Below are 18,551 nucleotides of genomic sequence, written 5' to 3'. Positions count from 1 at the left end.
ATTTTTAATAACTTTTAGTTAACAAGATGTATTTCATTAATCCCTCACAATGAGCCTAAGAAAAATGATGTGTAAAATCTTATATGGTCCTTGAGCACCTACCTAATCTGGAGCTAGCTTAATATAGTAGACTTTTTTGTGCCACTATCCCCTTACATTCATTTCATTTCAGCCATTTTTACTCCCTTTTTAAAAAAATAAGCTCACTCTCACCCATGCGCACTTCCATGTTGGTCCCACTGTATGCTACCTAGGAGGTGCCTGATGTGATATTCTTTATATTTATCCTGTTGGAGTTCGTGAAGCATCTTGGATCAATAAGTCTGTTTTTCATCTAACTTGGGAATTTTAGTCATGATTTCCCCAAGTGTGCTTTAATGCCCCAGTTCCCACCCCCGGTCCTGAAGTTTGATCATCTAACAGATCCTTGCAGCTCTGCTGTGTCTTCTCTCTGTCCTCTGTATCAAATAATCTATTGATCGTCTTCAAATTCATTCTTTTTTAAAAATAATTTTGTACTTTATGTTGATTTTGGAAAGAGAAAGAGAGAGACAGAGAAACATGGATTTGTTTTTCTACTTAGTTGTGTATTCACTGGTTGCTTCCTGCATGTGCCCCGACCAAAGATCAAACTCAGGACCTTGGCATATCGGGATGATGCTCTAACCAACCGAGCTACTCCGCCAGGGCCAAATTCACTGAGTCTTTCTACCTTCTCCAGTCTGCTGCTGCTAAACCCGTCAGTAAATTTTTTTCAATGAAATTATTGCACTCTACAGTAATTTTCAGTTCTAGACTTTTACTGTATATATTTCTTTGCTAAGATTCTTATCTCTTGAATCATAATTATTTGAACAGGTTTTTCTTTAATTTCTTAAATGTATTTATAATAATTGCTTTAATATCTCCATCTGCTAAATCCAGTATCTGTGCTATTTCAAAGTCATTTTCTATTGACTATTCTTTTTCTTGGTTATGGTGCACAATTTCTTATTTTCTTGAATGCCCAGCAGTTTTTGTTATATACTGGACATTCTAATGACACATTATAGAATATTCCAGACTCTTATCTTCCTATGAAGAGTATTCATTTTAATTGTAGGAAACAGTTAAATTAACGACCTGATTGCCTAGAACTCGTGAAGGTTTGATTTTACACTTTGATAAAGAGCAATCTGTGGAAAGGTAAGGTCCTCGAAAGGCCCTTTAAACTGACAGGAATAATCACTATGCTCTATTTTCCTTGCAGATTCTGGCAGGGTTTTAGACTTCATTAAGGTTGACCTAGACTAGCCCTTACTCCAAGGTTTGGCTTTCTGTCTCAGGTAGATGCCTGGGGCATTAATAAGGAATCTGTGGTCCGATAGGACTGAAATTCCAATGTCTCCTGAATACTGCGTAACCTCTACTATTTCTATTCTGCTCTCAACCCCATAGCAGTCACTCTCTAGTAAGCCTAAGGTGGTCTCATTCTGTTCATATGTCTCATTCCTCAGCCAAGCACATTCAGGGATCCCTCACCTAACTGCCCCACTTCTATTTGGTATTCTGCCCCCAAGACTCCAATTTCCAGCTGCTTCATCTGTCCTAAAATGTGAGCTCTGCCTCCTTAGCAGAGTTGGACCACCATGCTCTGTTTCCATCCAGCTTGCCACAGTACAGGCAGGAAGTTATCCCCAACAGAGATTCAAGGCAATTGTGGGGCTCATCTCACACTTTTCCTTTCACTCAAAGGTTTACAGTCTTGTATAGCCTGTTACTCAATGCCTAAAAAAGGTGTCTTTCATTTGTTTCCGGTTTTATGTTGCTTATGGCATAAGGGCTAATCCAACAGTCAGAAGCAGAAGATGTCCTCCACCTGGAACCTAACCATCCCGTTATCACACAACTCCCCTTGAGGAACCTCTGTGAAGCTTCCTCATGTCTACCCATAAGTGAAATTAGGTCAATCTTTAATGACACTTGTCCTACCCTTTCATGGCATTTACTACAGCTTATAATTACACAATTTTTTGGTCTTATTGTCATCTCACTCACTAGACTCTAAGAGGTTTATAAGGGTAGGAACAGGATTACTGGGTTTATTAATGACCTTCTGCATCCCAAACTCTAGTACCTAGCCCAAAGCCAAACACACAGTGGATACTTAAGTATTTGTTGAAGAAATAAATATGGCAGACTATCTTTAAATAACGTGATTAAAAATAAATATGAAAATTATACCAAGAAACACGATAAACTTTACTTTTAAAAACATGCTGCTTATGAGCCAGCATAAAAAATGCTACTTAAAATGTAACAAGATTTTTAAATAATTGATATATTATATGATAAATCTGAGCTAAACTAAAGGTGTAAAAACTAAAGTATTTTACATAACAGTATAGTATATCATAAAAACATACTCAACAATTCCAAGTTTTATAACTTAAATTCTACATTATTATAAAATCCTAGGCCATACAACCCAAAAGTTTAGAATGCCAAAGATGAAAACATAAAAACAGTTGTTGTTACTGTTTGAGGCAAGGATGGAAGAATATAATTATAATTATGTCACACCAAAAGTTAGGAGACCTGGGTTCTAGTCCCAACTTCAAAATAAGTTAGTTGTAAGGTCTTGAATTAGTCATTTAATTTTTCTGGAGTTTGGTTTCTTCATCCATAAAATAAAAGGTATTCTTAATAACTTCCAGCCTTATGGGAAGAAAATCTACATTTTACTTTTAAGTTGTAAAATAACCCAATATATAACAATTATAGTAATATAAGTAAATTTTAACATTCTTCTACTCTAATACTTTACTCACCAGAAGTCAGATCTTTGTAGTTCTGTTGGTTTGTCAAAACCTGAGTAAGAACAGACCGCATTGCCCCTCCCATTTTAGTTAGATCTTCTAAAAAGGAAATTTGAGGTTCCAAAAGCTGGAGGACTTTGTTAAGGTCTTTTTCTGATGGTACATCAGCTGCTAAAGAAAAAAAAATGTAATTAATTTTCTTTAAAATATTTTTATAAGAATAACAATATTTTAACCTTTAAAAAAATGTTTTTATTCCCTTCTGCCCTGCACCACCCCTCCCACAAGCATTGTCTCACCTTAGTCCATGTCCATGGTCATACATATAAGTTCTTTGGCTTCTCCATTTCCTATACTATTCATAACCTCCAAGTCTATTTTGTCTACCATTTATGATTCTTATTCCCTGTACCTTTCCCCCCATTCTCCCTCCTCCCCCTTCCCACTGATAACCCTCCATGTGATCTCCATTTCTGTGACTCTGTTCCTGTTCTAGGTGTTTGCTTAGTTCATTTTTGTTTTGGGGGGTTCAGTTGTTGATAGTGGTGATTCTGTTGTCATTTTACTGTTCATACTTTTGATCTTCTTTTTCTAGATAAGTCCCTATCCTTTTAAAATTATACTGACTTAGATGACTTATTTTATAAATCAAAAAAGTTAATATAAGAACTCTATTTGGAAATTAGGTATCCACCCAGCACCTAGCCAAGGGCAGACTTGCTCAGGAATTCAGTTCTGTAAGAAAAGGTTTATGAGGAAAGGGTTCACATCATAAGGTCTTAAGTATTTAATTTGTATAAGAAGTATTCAATTTGAGGGTACTATACTTCCAGATATATAAATGTAATCATAGATCATTTCAAAATTAGACAATATTTAAAAAAAGTTAAGATAATTCCCTAAAATACAACAAGACCAAAATCAAATACATTGAGGGTAATGTAAAAGTATTAGACAAAATTATGTCAGCTCTAAATGTAAACCTGTGTAGCAAATAACCCATCTTCTATCATATTCCAAAAATACAGACTTGTGTTAGCTAAAGGTCAAAGCAACTAAAATGAAAAATAGCTGTTTTCATAAACATAAATGATTTTACTAGACGAATTTTAAAATACGAAGCAATATATGCCTAGTAGAGATAGGAGAAAAGAGAAACTTCACAGTAACTGAAAAAAGAATATTTAAGAGGCAAAGATTCTTTTAAAGAAACTGAGATCTAAAAGAAAGGCGTGAATACAGAGACTTAGAGCTTAGCCATAAATGGTTAAAAGAAGATGCATATAAAGGAGCTAACAGGATCCTGTGTGCCCAGGAAAGGGGACATCAACTTCATTCATTAATTCAGCATCTACTCCATAATAGGCACTGAAAAGCAAAACTAAATCAGATATAGTTCCTACCCCCAAGGAACTCACACCTATCAAAGACAATCTTTGAATATAATTCTAGATAACTCGGAGTCCTGGAGCCCAAACCAAAAACCTTACTTTCTCAGTAGAAAATGGATACTGTATATTATTCATCCTTACTGCCTTCCCCAATGACTTAGGCCGTAACACAGGAGATATTTAACATTTGCTTTGCTTTGGTTTCTAAGGGCTCTATCATAAGTTCTGACATTGGTCTGAGGTCTGTAGGGTGAAATGAAAAATGGAATTCAAGGCAACTGTAAAACCATAAGATCTCTGAACTTCCATTACCACAGATTAGATAATTTCAAGTCTTTTCTTTAATTTTAAAGTGGTTTTTTTTTCACACAGACACAAGAAATTTATGCTGAGCACAAATGGTTATATACAGAGGAAAATACCATGAATCTAAATTCATGAAGCTCATCTTATGACAAAAAAAATGCTTCCATTCATTCCTTTATGTTTTCAGATAATGGTAACAGATAATTATCAAAGCTATATATTCATGTTATCTGCCTTTATAACTGCTAAATGTCACCATAAGAAAAAATAAATATAATATACTTTTGTTTGAATTATGCTGTGATTATGAGAAATCGTACAGAAGGCAAATTCAATAACACAGCCAGTCCCCTGGTTCCTTCATTTCAAAGACAGGGTAAATCAGAACTAAATCAAAATAATATTTCTTTCTGTATTTTACAACATATACTGTGAGAAGAGTAGAGGTACTTAAGAAAGGATTGTATAATTTGCTAAAAATGTAGAAATAAAAAAGTGTTTGCTCACAGTGAAGATAATATGATAGCTTTAGGAACAATGAAGATGCTATGTAATATTTCTCCACACTTTAAGAGTGGGGGATAAACCTAAGATAAAAATGTGTAGCATAGTTTCAATTAAATTTAAGACTTATAACATTAAATAATTTAAAACCTCTAACTAAAAGTAATGCAAAAATGCAGCCCTTTTATGACAGAAATGCAAGTTTTATGACAGAAATGCAAGTATTATTAGAAAAATAAAAGACAACAATTAATAAATTTCTTTCATACCACTAACTGATGTCTATAATCCACAATGTCAGAATGAAAACTTTAATAAAGCCTAATCCAAATATTTTACTAAAGTATATTAATGAAGATTGTGAATAAATCTTAAAAAGAAGAATATCTATAATTTGCATGCATCCTTTCTCCTTCCAACACTATCATGACGCTTGCACCCAGGCATTCTACCAGTACTATGAGAGTGAGCCAGTGGACTCTCTCAGTAGTTGTTACACAGGGAGGGAACAAAAATATATAGACCTCTACAAAAAAGTAGGGAAGAGTGCAGAGGGAGATAGATAGCCAGAGATGAATATTGGTGAAAGAGTAGTTTAATCTTCTAAAAATATTAAGTTAAATTCAAACATTTCCAGGACTTCTTAATTCTACTCAATCATAATATAATTGCAAATAAAGTCACTTTAACCCTATAAAATGATTATTTCCTCACATGCAAAGGCAAAGTAAGTTTTATCAACATCATTTTTGATCCCAGGAGCACAGAGTGTCAAACTATGCCAATTACAAAGTATCTATGAGGTTATTCAATTAATATTCAGTGTGGTTTTACCTACTATTTCATAGTCACCTCATTAAAAATGTTAAGCAAAAGATGATATCTGAAAAAATTCACCTCATTATTAATGCTAAACTTTGTTAACTGGAATTTAGAGAGTACTACCAAAAACGAGATTAAACATACCTGGTTCACCCTGGCCAATGTGGCTCAGTTGGAGCGTCAGCCCGTAAATAGAAGATTGTAAGCTCGATTCCCAGTCAGGGCACAAACCGAGGGTGCGGGTTCGACCCCGGTCTGAGCATTGGCATGTGTGACCCCACTCTGGGGCCCATGATCCCATCTAGATGCCCAGGAGGTAACAAACTGATGCTTTTCTCTTGCATCAATGTTTTTCTTTCTCCCTTCCTTCTCCCATTCTCTCTCCCTTTCTCTCTCTCTAAAAGCAATGAAAAAAAAAAAATGTCCTCAGGTGAGGATTTAAAAAAAGATTAATTAAACATACCTGGTTCATTATAGCCTTCTCTTAAGTACTGAATGAGACAAAAAATAAATCTTGGAAGCACAAATTCAGACATCATCAGTAAGTCTTTGGGAACACAAGGAATATTTGAGCTTGATTTAATTTGATGCCTTCTGCAAAACCTGTAATATGAAAGAGAAAATAATAATTAATAATGATATCTAATCTTCAATACAGTATTTCTATTTACAATATCCATAAACAGAATGCAAACTAGTATCAAAGCCAACACATTCTCCCTTTTTAACTTTAAAGGCACCAAATTAAAAGAATATATAGTTTTAATAGGTCTTTAAATCAAAAATGGCATTGAGGGATATTTCTTCTTAATAAAAGATCATACCAGCTAAATTCCAACTGGAATACAAAAAGAAAATCTCATTACAGGATTTATATTTTTAACAGCAATTTATTAATTTTATTATTTTATATAGCAATTTATTACTAAAGGACTTCTTTATTATTTCATCCTTTATAAACCACTAAATATAAATTTATCATTTTTCAAGAATATACATTCCTTAATTCAACTATTACTAACTCACTGAGTTAATGGATAAGTGACATAAATACTTATTTTAAAAGTTTATACACTTAAATGTGTACATTTCAATTTCATTTATAGTTATTTTAAAGAATGATTGGTATAGCTGAGCAAAAATGAAGTAAACTATTCTATATTCACAATCCAATAATCACAATTAAGATATTTTGTGACCAAACATAAAATAACCACAGTAAACATAAAATGCCTAGAAATAATCTTATTAAGAAGGCTATGAAACTATTTTAGTTGAAAAACATAGATCTGAATAGAGAAAATACATACCCAAATGGAAAATCTAATTTTATTTTTTAAATGTCAATTCCACCTAAATTAATGCCATTCAATTTATTTTTTAATTATACTTTACTGATTATGATATTACAGTTATCCTGATTTTTCCCACTTTGCCCCCACCACCCAGCACCCCACACTCCTTCAGGCAATACCCCCATGATTGTTCATGTCCATGGGTCATGCATATAATTTCTTTGGCTACTCCATTTCCTGTATTGTACTTTATATCCCCATGGCTATTCTGTAACTCTTAATCCCCATACCTCTTCACCCATTTCCCCCCATTCACCTACCATCTGGCAACCATTAAAACACTCTCCATATCCATGACTCTGTCTCTATTCTTCTGGTTTGCTCAGTTCGTGTTTCAGATTCAATTGTTGATAGATATGTATTTATTGTTATTTTATTTTTCATAGTTTTTGATATTCTTCTTTTCCTCAAATGAGTCCCTTTAACATTTCATATAATAATGGTTTGGTGATGGTGAACTTCTTTAGTTTTTTCTTGCCTGGGAAGCTCTTTATCTGCCCTTTGATTCTAAATGATAGCTGGGTAGAGCAATCTTGGCTGTAGGTCTCTGCTTTCCATGATTTGGAATATGTCTTGCCAGTCCATTCTAGACTGCCAAGTTTCTTTTGAGAAATCAGCTGACAGTCTTATGGAACTCCCCTTAGGTAACTAACTTCTTTTCTCTTGCTACTTTTAAGATTCTCATTTATGTTTCATCTTTGGCATTTTAATTATGATGTGTCTTGGAGTGGGTCTATTTGCATCCAACTTGTTTAGGACTCTCTGTGCTTCCTGAACTTGAATGTCTATTTCTTTCACCAAATTAGGGAAGTTTCCTCTCATTAACAGATTTACAATTTCTTGTTCTTTCTTTTCTCCTTTTGGCACTCCTATGATGTGAATGTTGGATCTCTTGAAGTTGCCCCAGAGGTTATTTATACTATCTTCACTTTTTTCGGTTCTTTTATCTTCTTGTTCTACACAGTTGTTTTTTGCTTCCTTATATTCCAAATCACTGATTTGATTCTCAGCTTCAGCCACTCTACTGTTGTTTCCTTGTAAATTGTTCATTATTTCAATTAGTGTATCCTTCGATTTGACTGGGTCTTTTTTATGCTGCTAAGGTCCTCACTAAGTTCCTTGAGCATCCTTATAACCAGTGTTTTGAACTCTGCATCTGATAGATTGCTTATCTCCATTTTGTTTAGCTCTTTTTCTGGACTTTTGATCTGTTCTTTCATTTGGGCCCTCTTTCTTTGTCTTCTCATTTTGGCAGCCTCCCTGTGTTTGTTTCTATGTGTTAGGCAAAGTTGCTTTGTCTCTGTGTCTTGGTAGTGTTGTCTAATGTAGTAGGTATCTACTAGGGTCCAGTGGCACAACCTCCCTATCACCCAAGCTGGGTACTCGAGGTATGCCCTTTGTGTGGGTTCAGTACACTCTCCTTTTGTAGTTGAGCCTTGGTTGCTGTTGGCAGGTAAATGAGGATTTACCAGGGCCAGTCAGCTGCAAGGACTGGCTGTAGCCACTGACCACCATCTGCCCTCTGTGGAGGATCAGCTGTGCAGGGGCAGGGTGGTGGTGCTCCAACGTGGCCTGTAGTTGTCCCCCAGGTGCGCTGGCCCTGGAGTTTCCCAAGTGGTGCAGGCCCAGGTCGGCCCCAACCTGTGTTTTGCTCAGAGCACCCAACCTGAGGTATAAAGCAATCTGAGATGGCTGCTACTTGTGCTGGGCTTGGAGATTCCCAGGCAAAGCCAGGCTGTGAATCTAGGCTGGCTGCTGCTAGTGCAGGATCCGGAGCTCACTAAAGCCAGATGTTGCTTGTTTGAGAGGATTCAAGAAGTTGTGCAGCAGGAGCCAAGACCAGCCATTCATATGGAAAAGCAGCTTGGGTGGGCCCATAAATTGGGTGGGGCAAAGTCTTTGGAGATCTCCAAGGCAAGTCGAACAGTGTTAGCCAGGTTGATCGAGTCTCAGATATGGCACCAGCTTGCCAGTTCTGTGGCTCTGTTGGGGAATGGTTTAGAAAAGGGACAATGGCCTCTGCTCGCCTTGATGCCAATGCTTCAGTTTCCTCCAGTATGCCAGTGATGCCTTTCAAGCTGCTACCTCAGTGCTGGATCTCACAGGGAGTGAGTCTGAAGAGGTGAGTCCATGTGTGGGCTCCCCAAGACGAACTGCTCCAGGCTCCAGCAGTTTCTTCCGCAGACTCAGTACCTGCTGGTTTTTGCAGCCAGAAGTTGTGGAGACTTATATTCCTGGCACTAGAACGCTGGGCTAGGGCTCCTCGCTGAGATTTCTCTCCCATATTTGTATCCACATGTGGATGTGGGACCAGCCGTTCCACTTCTCTTGACACTCCTACCAGTCTGGATGGATGTGGTTTCTTTAATTCCACAGTGGTCAGAATTCCATTCAACTCAATTTCTGATGGTTCTGAGTGATAGCTATTCTATATTTTAGTCGTAATTTTGATGTGGTTGTGTGAAGAGGTGAGCCATATCTGCCTATGCCACCATCTTGACTAGAAGTCAATGTCAATTGATTTAAATCCCAATGAGACTAATTACAAACTAATTCTAAAGTCCAAATGGAAGAGCATATATGTGAAAAAAAATCAGTACAAATTGAAAAAAATTGATGATACTGACCTAGACCTTAAAACATAGTATCATAATTACAACTCTACTTGGTGCCTTAATAATAATTACAAATCTGTAGTAATGTGGTAACATCATGGACCACAATGGAGTATAGAAGCAGACTATGTAAATGTGCAAATTTAATATAATAAATGTGGTATCTCAATTCAGTGAGGAGAAGACAAATAAACTGCTTTAAACAATTGATTATTTAAATGCAGAATATAAATTTGATTTTTCTTTCACCATAAACAAAATATATTCCATACAGATCAAAATCAAATGTGGAAAAAAAGGGGCCAGGAAGAAAATAAACTATTTCCCTACATTATGTCAAGGATAAGTAAGGCTTAAAACCAAAACTCATAAATTATAACAACTACATAAATCAAAAGCTTCTATGCAGAAGACAATTAAAAACTAGAAAGAATATTTACTATAAGTAAAAAAGATAAAGGATTAATTATATGATCTCTGAAATCTCAAATTGGATAAGAAAAAGAAAATACTTTGATAGAAAAATCAGGAAAGGTCATGAACTAGTCACAGAAGAGGTAGTGAATGGCCAATAAGCATGTGAAAGGATGCTCAAGTTCTCTGATAACCAAAGCAATGAATCAATCACCAAATTAGCAAATAAAACAATGAATAGCTTCCCTTTTTGCAATCATGTGCTTGAAAACAGAATTAGGATAATTCTGTACATGTTTCGTAAAATGCTTTTTGTGAATAAAGCAAGTATACGATTTCTTTTGTTTAAAAAATAATCAAAGCAATGAATTTAATTAAAGTAAAAAATGAGTAACTAGAAAATGATTATCTTGTGATATCCACTGAGATATTTGCCCCATGCAATGGAACCACTAGTGGAAGGCTTAAGGGGAAATTTTTTATAAGAGATCAGACTGTTACATCCTTACAAATCTCAGTATGACCATAAGTGAAAAAATCCTGCTCTGTGATGCTTGTGAAGCACACAGCACCATTTATGAAGTGTTCTTACCAAACAAGATGAACTTGAATGACATCACACCTCTAGAACTTACTTCCATTCATAAATAAGCATAGGAGATGAAGAAACAAGTGAAATAACACCACAAAAAAGCAAAAGGACAAATCATGAATGTGGAATATTATACAGGACAACTGACTCAGTTTCCACAACCTGTGTCAGTGGCAGAAGGAAAAACGAGGCAGAATGACCACTCTAGGTTAAATTAGGCCTGAGAGACCCAATAACCATATGTACTATGTGAACTGATTCTAAAAAAAAAAAAAAAAAAAAAAAAAAAAAAAACCTGGAAAAAGGCATTTTTCAGTCAGTCAAGAAGTCTGATTATGAGCGGGGGACTCGTTCAACAGACAATTCCATTAGATGTGATAATGGCATTGTGTTTACATGTTCATGGACATCTGATGATATTAATGAATTATCTTGTGCGTATGACAATAGCAGCAGTGTGGTTATTGAAATGGGAAGTCTTGCCTTTTAGATATATCTATAAAAATGCTTACAGATGAAATGCTATAATATATGGGACTTGCTTCAAAATACTCTGGTTGGGTGAAGGGAAGTAGGTAAAAGTATACCAAGACCAGCTATGAGTTGTTAATTGTTAAAACTGTGAGACAGATAGATGGCATTTCATTATGTTATGCTCATTAAACAGAATGTAGGCCATATCAAAGCCACTGAGTACCCCCTTCAAATCCTTAAGCCACCAAGCCAAAAGATTGTAGTTTTAAATGGTCTTTAAATAAGTGCCACCATGAGTTTTTTCCTAATAAAAGAAAAAATCAGTTGGGTTCATTATGTTCATTGCTAATATATGTGTTGTTTGAAATTCTCTGTGCTAAAAGCTAACATTTTTTAAAAGAAAGGAAATATTCATTTTTTAAGATGAATACTGAAGCATATCAGGGTGAGATAGCACGATGTTTGGGATTTGCTTCAAAATGCTTTAGCAAAAGGTGGTGGGGGTGGAAGAAGTATGGGGAAAAAATTTCAGCTAAAAGAAAAAGGCAGATGAAGCAAATGTGGCAAAATCTTAACAACTGTTGAGTCCACTGATGGGCATATGGAGGTTTGATGTTATGTTGTCTTTACCTCAGTGTATGTTTGAAAATTTTGATAATACAAAATGTTTTTTTTATCTTACAGACTAGGAAAGATTCATTGTTAGAAAGCATGGGCAAAAATTTCTATTATCATACACATGGAAGTATAAATACATGCAGTTTTTGGTGACATTTTGACAATATCTATTAAAACTTTAAGTGTTTATAACCCTAGAATAGCATTTTAGTTTCTAGAAATTTATTATACAAAAATATCCCTAAATTTACAGGAATACAGATTGGGGCAAAAGTAGGTTTACGGTTGTGATTATGCAAAACATAATTTTGATTTATTCTTATATTATTAATTATTGTATTATTTTCAATGCAAACAAATATAAACCTACTTTTGCCCCACCCTGTATATCCACAAAGACGTTGACTATATACCAAAGTCTGTAAAACAAAAAAGAAGCAATTCATGTGTTTAGTAGTAGAATAAAGATTAACTACATTATGGTGGGTCTGTGGTATGCAGTTAGACAGACATGGGCAGAGCAAACACAATGGGCCAAGTACAGAAAGTCACCAGAGAGGAAAGCCCCGTGTGCCTAGCAACCTGCAAAACCGGGGAAACAAGGTCCTTACCCCCAGAGTAACCTTTCCTTCCCTAGCGTACCGCTGGTCATGCAGTTTAGAGCCACTGACCTTTCATAACATTGGTCTAGCAGATCCAACCCTACCCAGACCTTTCTTACCCTAGCATGTTGCTAGTCATGTGGGTCAGACCCCTCTTGGGGGAATGATCAAAGGGCCAGAGAATAGCCTGTAGGGACTAAGCTTAGGACAATAAGGTTCTGCCCTACATCAAATACATCTAACCCTCAGTTGTGTTTCAGCCCCAGGCCCAGAACAGCGTCAAAACCAGACAAGTGACACAATTGCTGACATCAGGACAGGCTGCACTGATAACGATCCCCTTCCCTAGTGTCAACCAATCAGTAGAGACCATGACCCTGAAAGGACACACCTGGAAAGCTGGTGAATATTCTATTGGGATCTTCCCCTGATACCTCCAGATAAGTACCCTCAAGACCCAACTTGGCTTTCTCTATGATCACACCACACCTTCCCCAGACACATTTTCCTTGCCTCTCCTTCTCCTAATCTCCAGGGACCCTTCTTTTGTCTCTGTAACTTATTTCCTGAGCCCATTTATTTTACCTCTGTGACTTTCTAAATAAACTTTTTGTTATAGTTTGAGTGTTGGCTCTGAATTCTTTCTTAACCAGAACTCAATTACCAAGGTTACTGAACCAAGGTCTCGTCTGATCCACCAGTCTAATACCTGGTGCTGTTTTGCTGCCAACAGATCCATAAAATATTTTGCATTTGTTTAAAAGAATGAGGTATATCAATAAATATTATAAACAGAACCATACCTAAGATAAAATGAGAAAAGAATTGCATAGTAAGAAATGGACAAAAGACCTGAATAGATACTTCCCCAAAGAGGACGTACAGAGGGCCCATACAGTTATGAAAAAATGCTCAACATCACTAATCATCATAGAAATGCAAATTAAAACCTCAATGAGATATCATCTAACACCTGTCAGAAAGGCCACCATCAATAAATCAACAAACAGCAAGTATTGGTTAGGATGTGGAGAAAAGGGAACCCTAGTGCACTGTTGGTGGGAATGCAGTCTGGTACAGCCACTATAGAAAATAATATGGAGTATCCTTAAAAAATAATAATGGCTAGTGATGCTGAGCATCTTTTCATATGTCTCTGGGCCCTCTGTATGTCTTTCTTGGAGAAGTTTCTGTTCAAGTCCTTTGCCCATTTTTTTTTTTAAATATATTTATTGATTATGCTATTACAGTTGTCCCATTTCCCCCCCCACTCCACTCCATCCTGCCCAACCCCCTCCCTCCCACATTCCCCCCCCATAGTTCATGTCCATGGGTCATACTTATAAGTTCTTTGGCTTCTACATTTCCTACACTATTTTTACCCTCCCCCTGTCTATTTTCCACCTATCATCTATGCTACTTATTCTCTGTACCTTTACCCCCCACTCCCCCTCCCACTCCCTTATTGACAACCCTCATGTTCTAGTTGTTTGCCTAGTTTGCTCTCGTTTTTGTTTTATGTGTGGTCGTTAATAACTGTGAGTTTGTTGTCATTTTTACTGTTCCTATTTTTGATCTTTTTCTTAGGTAACTCCCTTTAACATTTCATATAATAAGGGCTTGGTGATGATGAGCCTCTTCAACTTGACCTTATCTGAGAAGCACTTTATCCTCCCTTCCATTCTAAATGATAGCTTTGCTGGATACAGTAATCTTGGACGTAGGTCCTTGCGTTTAATCTTGGGTAATATAATTATGATGTGTCTTGTTGTGTTCCTCCTTGGGTCCAGCTTCTTTGGGACTCTCTGAGCTTCCTGGACTTCCCGGAAGTCTATTTCCTTTGCCAGATCGGGGAAGTTCTCCATTATTTGTTCAAATAAGTTTTCAATTTTTTGTTCTTCCTCTTCTCCTTCTGGCACCCCTATAATTCGGATGTTGGAACGTTTCAAGGTGTCCTGGAGGTTCCTAAGCCTCTCCTCATTTTTCCAAGTTCTTGTTTCTTCATTCTTTTCTGGTTGAATGTTTGTTTCTTCCTTCTGGTCCATACCATTGATTTGAGTCCCAGTTTCCTTCTCATCACTATTGGTTCCCTGTACATTTTCCTTTGTTTCTCTTAGCATAGGCTTCATTTTTTCATCTGTTTTTCGAATAGATTCAACCAAGTCTGTGAGCATATTGATAACCAGTGCTTTGAACTGTGCATCCGATAGGTTGGCTATCTCTTCGTCGCTTAGTTGTATTTTTTCTGGAGCTTTGAAGTGTTCTGTCATTTGGGCCATTTTTTTTTTGTTTGTCTTGGCGCGTCTGTTACTTTAAGGGGCGGAGCCTTAGGTGTTCACCAGGGCGGGGTAACGCTGGTCACTGGGCTGTGATGCTGTACGTGGGGGCGGGGCCGAGAGGGAGCAATGGCGCCCGCTTCACTCTCCTCCGGATTTCAGTCTTTCACTCCGCTACCCACAATCAAACTGGGCCCCTCTGGTGCTGGTTCCCGAGTAAGTGGGCCTGTGCACACTCTAGGCCCCTGTGGGTCTCTCCAACAACCTCTCCTGTGAGGCTGGGAGTCTCTCCTGCCGCCCCAACCCCCAGGGGCGCTTTCAATCAGAGGTTTGAGGCTTTATTTCCCGGAGCTGGAGCCCTGGGTTGCGCAGAGGTCTGCTTCTCTGCCCGCCGTTTGTCCGGTTTATCTGTGGGCGAATGTGGTGCCGCAATGTGCTATCCGCCACTCTGCCTGCCCCACTCTCCGCCACTCTGAGTCCGGCCCTCTGGGTTTATCTGTGCAAATGTGGGACCGCAGGGTCTGCTAGTGCTCGGACTGCCTGCGCCATTTGTCCCACACTCCGCTAGTCTCAGTCCCGCCACAGCCACGCGAGTCCTCTCCACCCCAGTGCCGTCTCCGCCCCTCCTACCAGTCTGGATGAATGATTATTTTCTGTTTCCTTGGTGTTGGTCCCCCTTGCTGTTCGATTCTCTGTCAGTTCTGGTTGTGCGAGGAGGCGCAGTGTGTCTACCTACGCCGCCATCTTGGTTCTCCCTTTGCCCATTTTTTAATTGGGTTGTTTGTCTTCCTGGAGTGGAGTCATGTGAGTTCTTTATATATTTTGGAGATCAGACCCTTGTCTGAGGTATCATTGGCAAATATGTTTTCCCATACTGTTGGTTCTCTTTCCATTTTAATGCTGTTGTCTTTAGCCATGCAGAAGCTTTTTATTTTGATGAGGTCCCATTTGTTTATTCTTTCCTTTATGTCCCTTGCTTTAGGGGACATGTCTGTCAGAGTGGCCAACATAAACAAATCAACAAACAAAAGTTGGAGAGGATGGGGAGAAAAGGGAACCCTAGTGCACAGTTGGTGGGAATGCAGACTGGTGAGGCCACTGTGGAAAACAGTATGGAATTTCCTCAGAAAACTAAAAATGGGTCTGCCTTTTGACCCAGCAATTCCACTGCTGGGATTATACCCTAAGAGCCCTGAAACACCAATCCAAAAGAACCTATGCACCCCAATGTTCATAGCAGCACAATTTACAATAGCCAAGTACTGGAAGCGACCTAAGTGCCCATCAGCAAATGAGTGGATCAAAAAACTGTGGTATATTTACACAATGGAATTCTACGCAGCAGAGAGAAAGAAGAAGCTCATATACCCTTTGTGACAGCATGGATGGAACTGGAGAGCATTACGCTAAGTGAAATAAGCCAGGCAGTGAGGGACAAATACCACATGATCTCACCTTTAACTGGAACATAATCAACAGAAGGAAAAAGCAAACAAAATATAACCAGAGACATTGAAGTTAAGAACAATCTAACAATAGCCAGAGGGGAGGGTGGTAGGGACAGTGGGGAGAGGGGATTACAGGAACTACTATAAAGGACACATTGACAAAACCCAGGGGGAGGGTGGAAGCATGGGAGGGAGGTGGGATTGGCTGGGATAGGGCAGAAGGGTGAAGAGAAAATGCAGACAACTGTAATTGAGCAACAGTAAAATAACTGAATGAATGAATGAATAAATAAATAAATAATGGAACTGCCTTTTGACCCAGCAATTCCAATTTTGGGAATATACCCTAAGGATTCTGAAACACCAATAAATAAAATATACATGTACTCCTATGTTTACAGCAGAGTTATTTACAATAGCCAAGATCTGGAAACAGCCTAAATGTCCATCGGTAATTGAGTGGATAAAAAAAACTGTGGTACATTTACACAAAAGAGTATTACAAAGCATTAAAAAAGAGGGAACTCCTACATTTTGCAACAGCATGAATGGGACTGGAGAAAATTATGCTAAGTGAATTAAGACAGTCAGAGAAAGAAAAATACCACATGATCTCATTTATTTGTGGAATCTAATGAACATAATAAACTAGTAAACAATAAAAATAAAATTTAAAAATAAGAAAATTCCCTAGTAGTATAAACATATTATAATCTTTTTCACAAATAAAATTTTGGAGAAAGAATGGCAAGAAAATGTTAACATATGTAAGAAAAAAATATTTAGAGAAATGTATGCCAAATTTGGTGTAAATTAGCTGGGAGTGATATGGCATACTTTACATTCTACATTAAGTCTACCTGTAATGTTTGAATTTTGTAAAACAAACATATCTATAAATTTGTAATAATAAAAAATTGTGCCCAAAACAAACAATTGTAAGTATGCCATTTGATTGGTTTTAATTCCAAAATTTAAAGCAATATTTTTTTTAATTGGTAAGAGAAATTTTATTTTTTATTTTATTTTTCATTTTTGTTATCGTATTTTTTCATTACCATTTAGTCCCCTTACACTCCCCTGCCCCACCCCAGAATCACCACACTGCTGACCATGTCCATGAGTCCTTCTTCCTTCTTCCTCAATCCCTCCACCCCCTACCCACCCCTCCACCCTTGGCTGTCATCCCGCTTTCTATCAATAATTCTTAACCTCTTTTGCTTCATGGACCCCTTTGAGAATCTAATGAAAGTTACAACTCTTTCTTTACAATATACATATATACAAATTTTAAAAAACATTCAGAGGTTTCACACCTGCTGAAGTCTTTCTACCCTTAAGGGAAAGCTTCCAATTGTTAGGTCCAGTAGATTTCAGAGAAGAGATACGGATCTCTTCAGTCCTCAAGGCAGACAGAAAGGCAGGGTCTGAGCAGCCTTCTTAGTTTCCTCAGTGTCCCATCAAAATATCATTTCCACATCTATCATATTATGAAAAAGGTTAGTAACTACTGCCCCTAAGGTCTAAACCTTTATGTAAAAGGAAATATGAATTTAAGAACCTCTTTCACCTGGGCACACAAAATCTAACTAAAATCAAGAAAACTTTTAAAATGCTACCATTTCTATTGGAAGCATGTTCCGTGTTCATGGAATGGAAGAATTAACATCATCAAAATGTCCGTACTACCCAAAGCAATTTATAGATTCAACGCATCCCTATTACAATACCAATGGCATATTTCACAAACATAGAAGAAACATTTCCAAAATTTATATGGAACCATAAAAGACTCCAAATAGCCACAGCAATTTTGAGAAAGAAGAATAAAGTAGGAGGGATCACAATACCTGATATCAAATTGTACTACAAGGCCACTGTAATTAAACAGCCTAGTACTGGAATAAGGACATATAGATCAGTGGAACAGAATAGAGAGCCCAGAAATAATCCCAAGTCTCTATGATCAATTAATATTTGACAAAGGGGACAGAAGCATAAAATGGAGTAAAAATAGCCTCTTCAACAAACGGTGTTGGGAGAGCTGGACAGCTACATGCAAAAAAATGAAACTCTATTGCCAACTTACACCACACACAAAAATAAATTCAAGGTGGATAAAAGACATATATAAGTCATGACACCATAAAAGTCCTAGAGGAGAACATGAGAAGGAAAATCTCAAGATATTCCACACAGTCAACATATCCCCTAGAGCAAGGGACAAAAAGGAAAGAATAAACAAATGGGACTTCATCAAAATAAAAAGCTTCTACATGGCTAAAGAAACAACAGGAAAATGAAAAGGGAACCAACTATATGGGAAAATATATTTT

General features: G+C 37.2%; 1 protein-coding gene across 4 annotated transcripts in view; it reads right to left on the bottom strand.

The window, feature by feature from the left end:
- The window catches only part of UBR3 (ubiquitin protein ligase E3 component n-recognin 3), a 200,602-nt gene that overhangs the window by 147,969 nt on the left and 34,082 nt on the right, over positions 1-18,551 (bottom strand). For 3 of the 4 annotated variants that reach the window (XM_045196300.2, XM_045196301.2, XM_053918766.1), the window contains exons 2-3: positions 6,285-6,424; positions 2,811-2,969 (exon numbers count right to left, since the gene is read on the bottom strand). In XM_045196300.2, coding sequence (XP_045052235.2) covers positions 2,811-2,969; positions 6,285-6,424 — 299 coding nt within the window. The remainder of the gene's footprint in view (positions 1-2,810; positions 2,970-6,284; positions 6,425-18,551) is intronic. The other variant, XM_053918765.2, reaches the window with a different exon arrangement.

This window comes from Desmodus rotundus, chromosome 2, assembly GCF_022682495.2.
Source record: "Desmodus rotundus isolate HL8 chromosome 2, HLdesRot8A.1, whole genome shotgun sequence".
NCBI classification, from domain to species: domain Eukaryota; kingdom Metazoa; phylum Chordata; class Mammalia; order Chiroptera; family Phyllostomidae; genus Desmodus; species Desmodus rotundus.
This window is presented reverse-complemented; position numbering and strand designations above follow the sequence as displayed.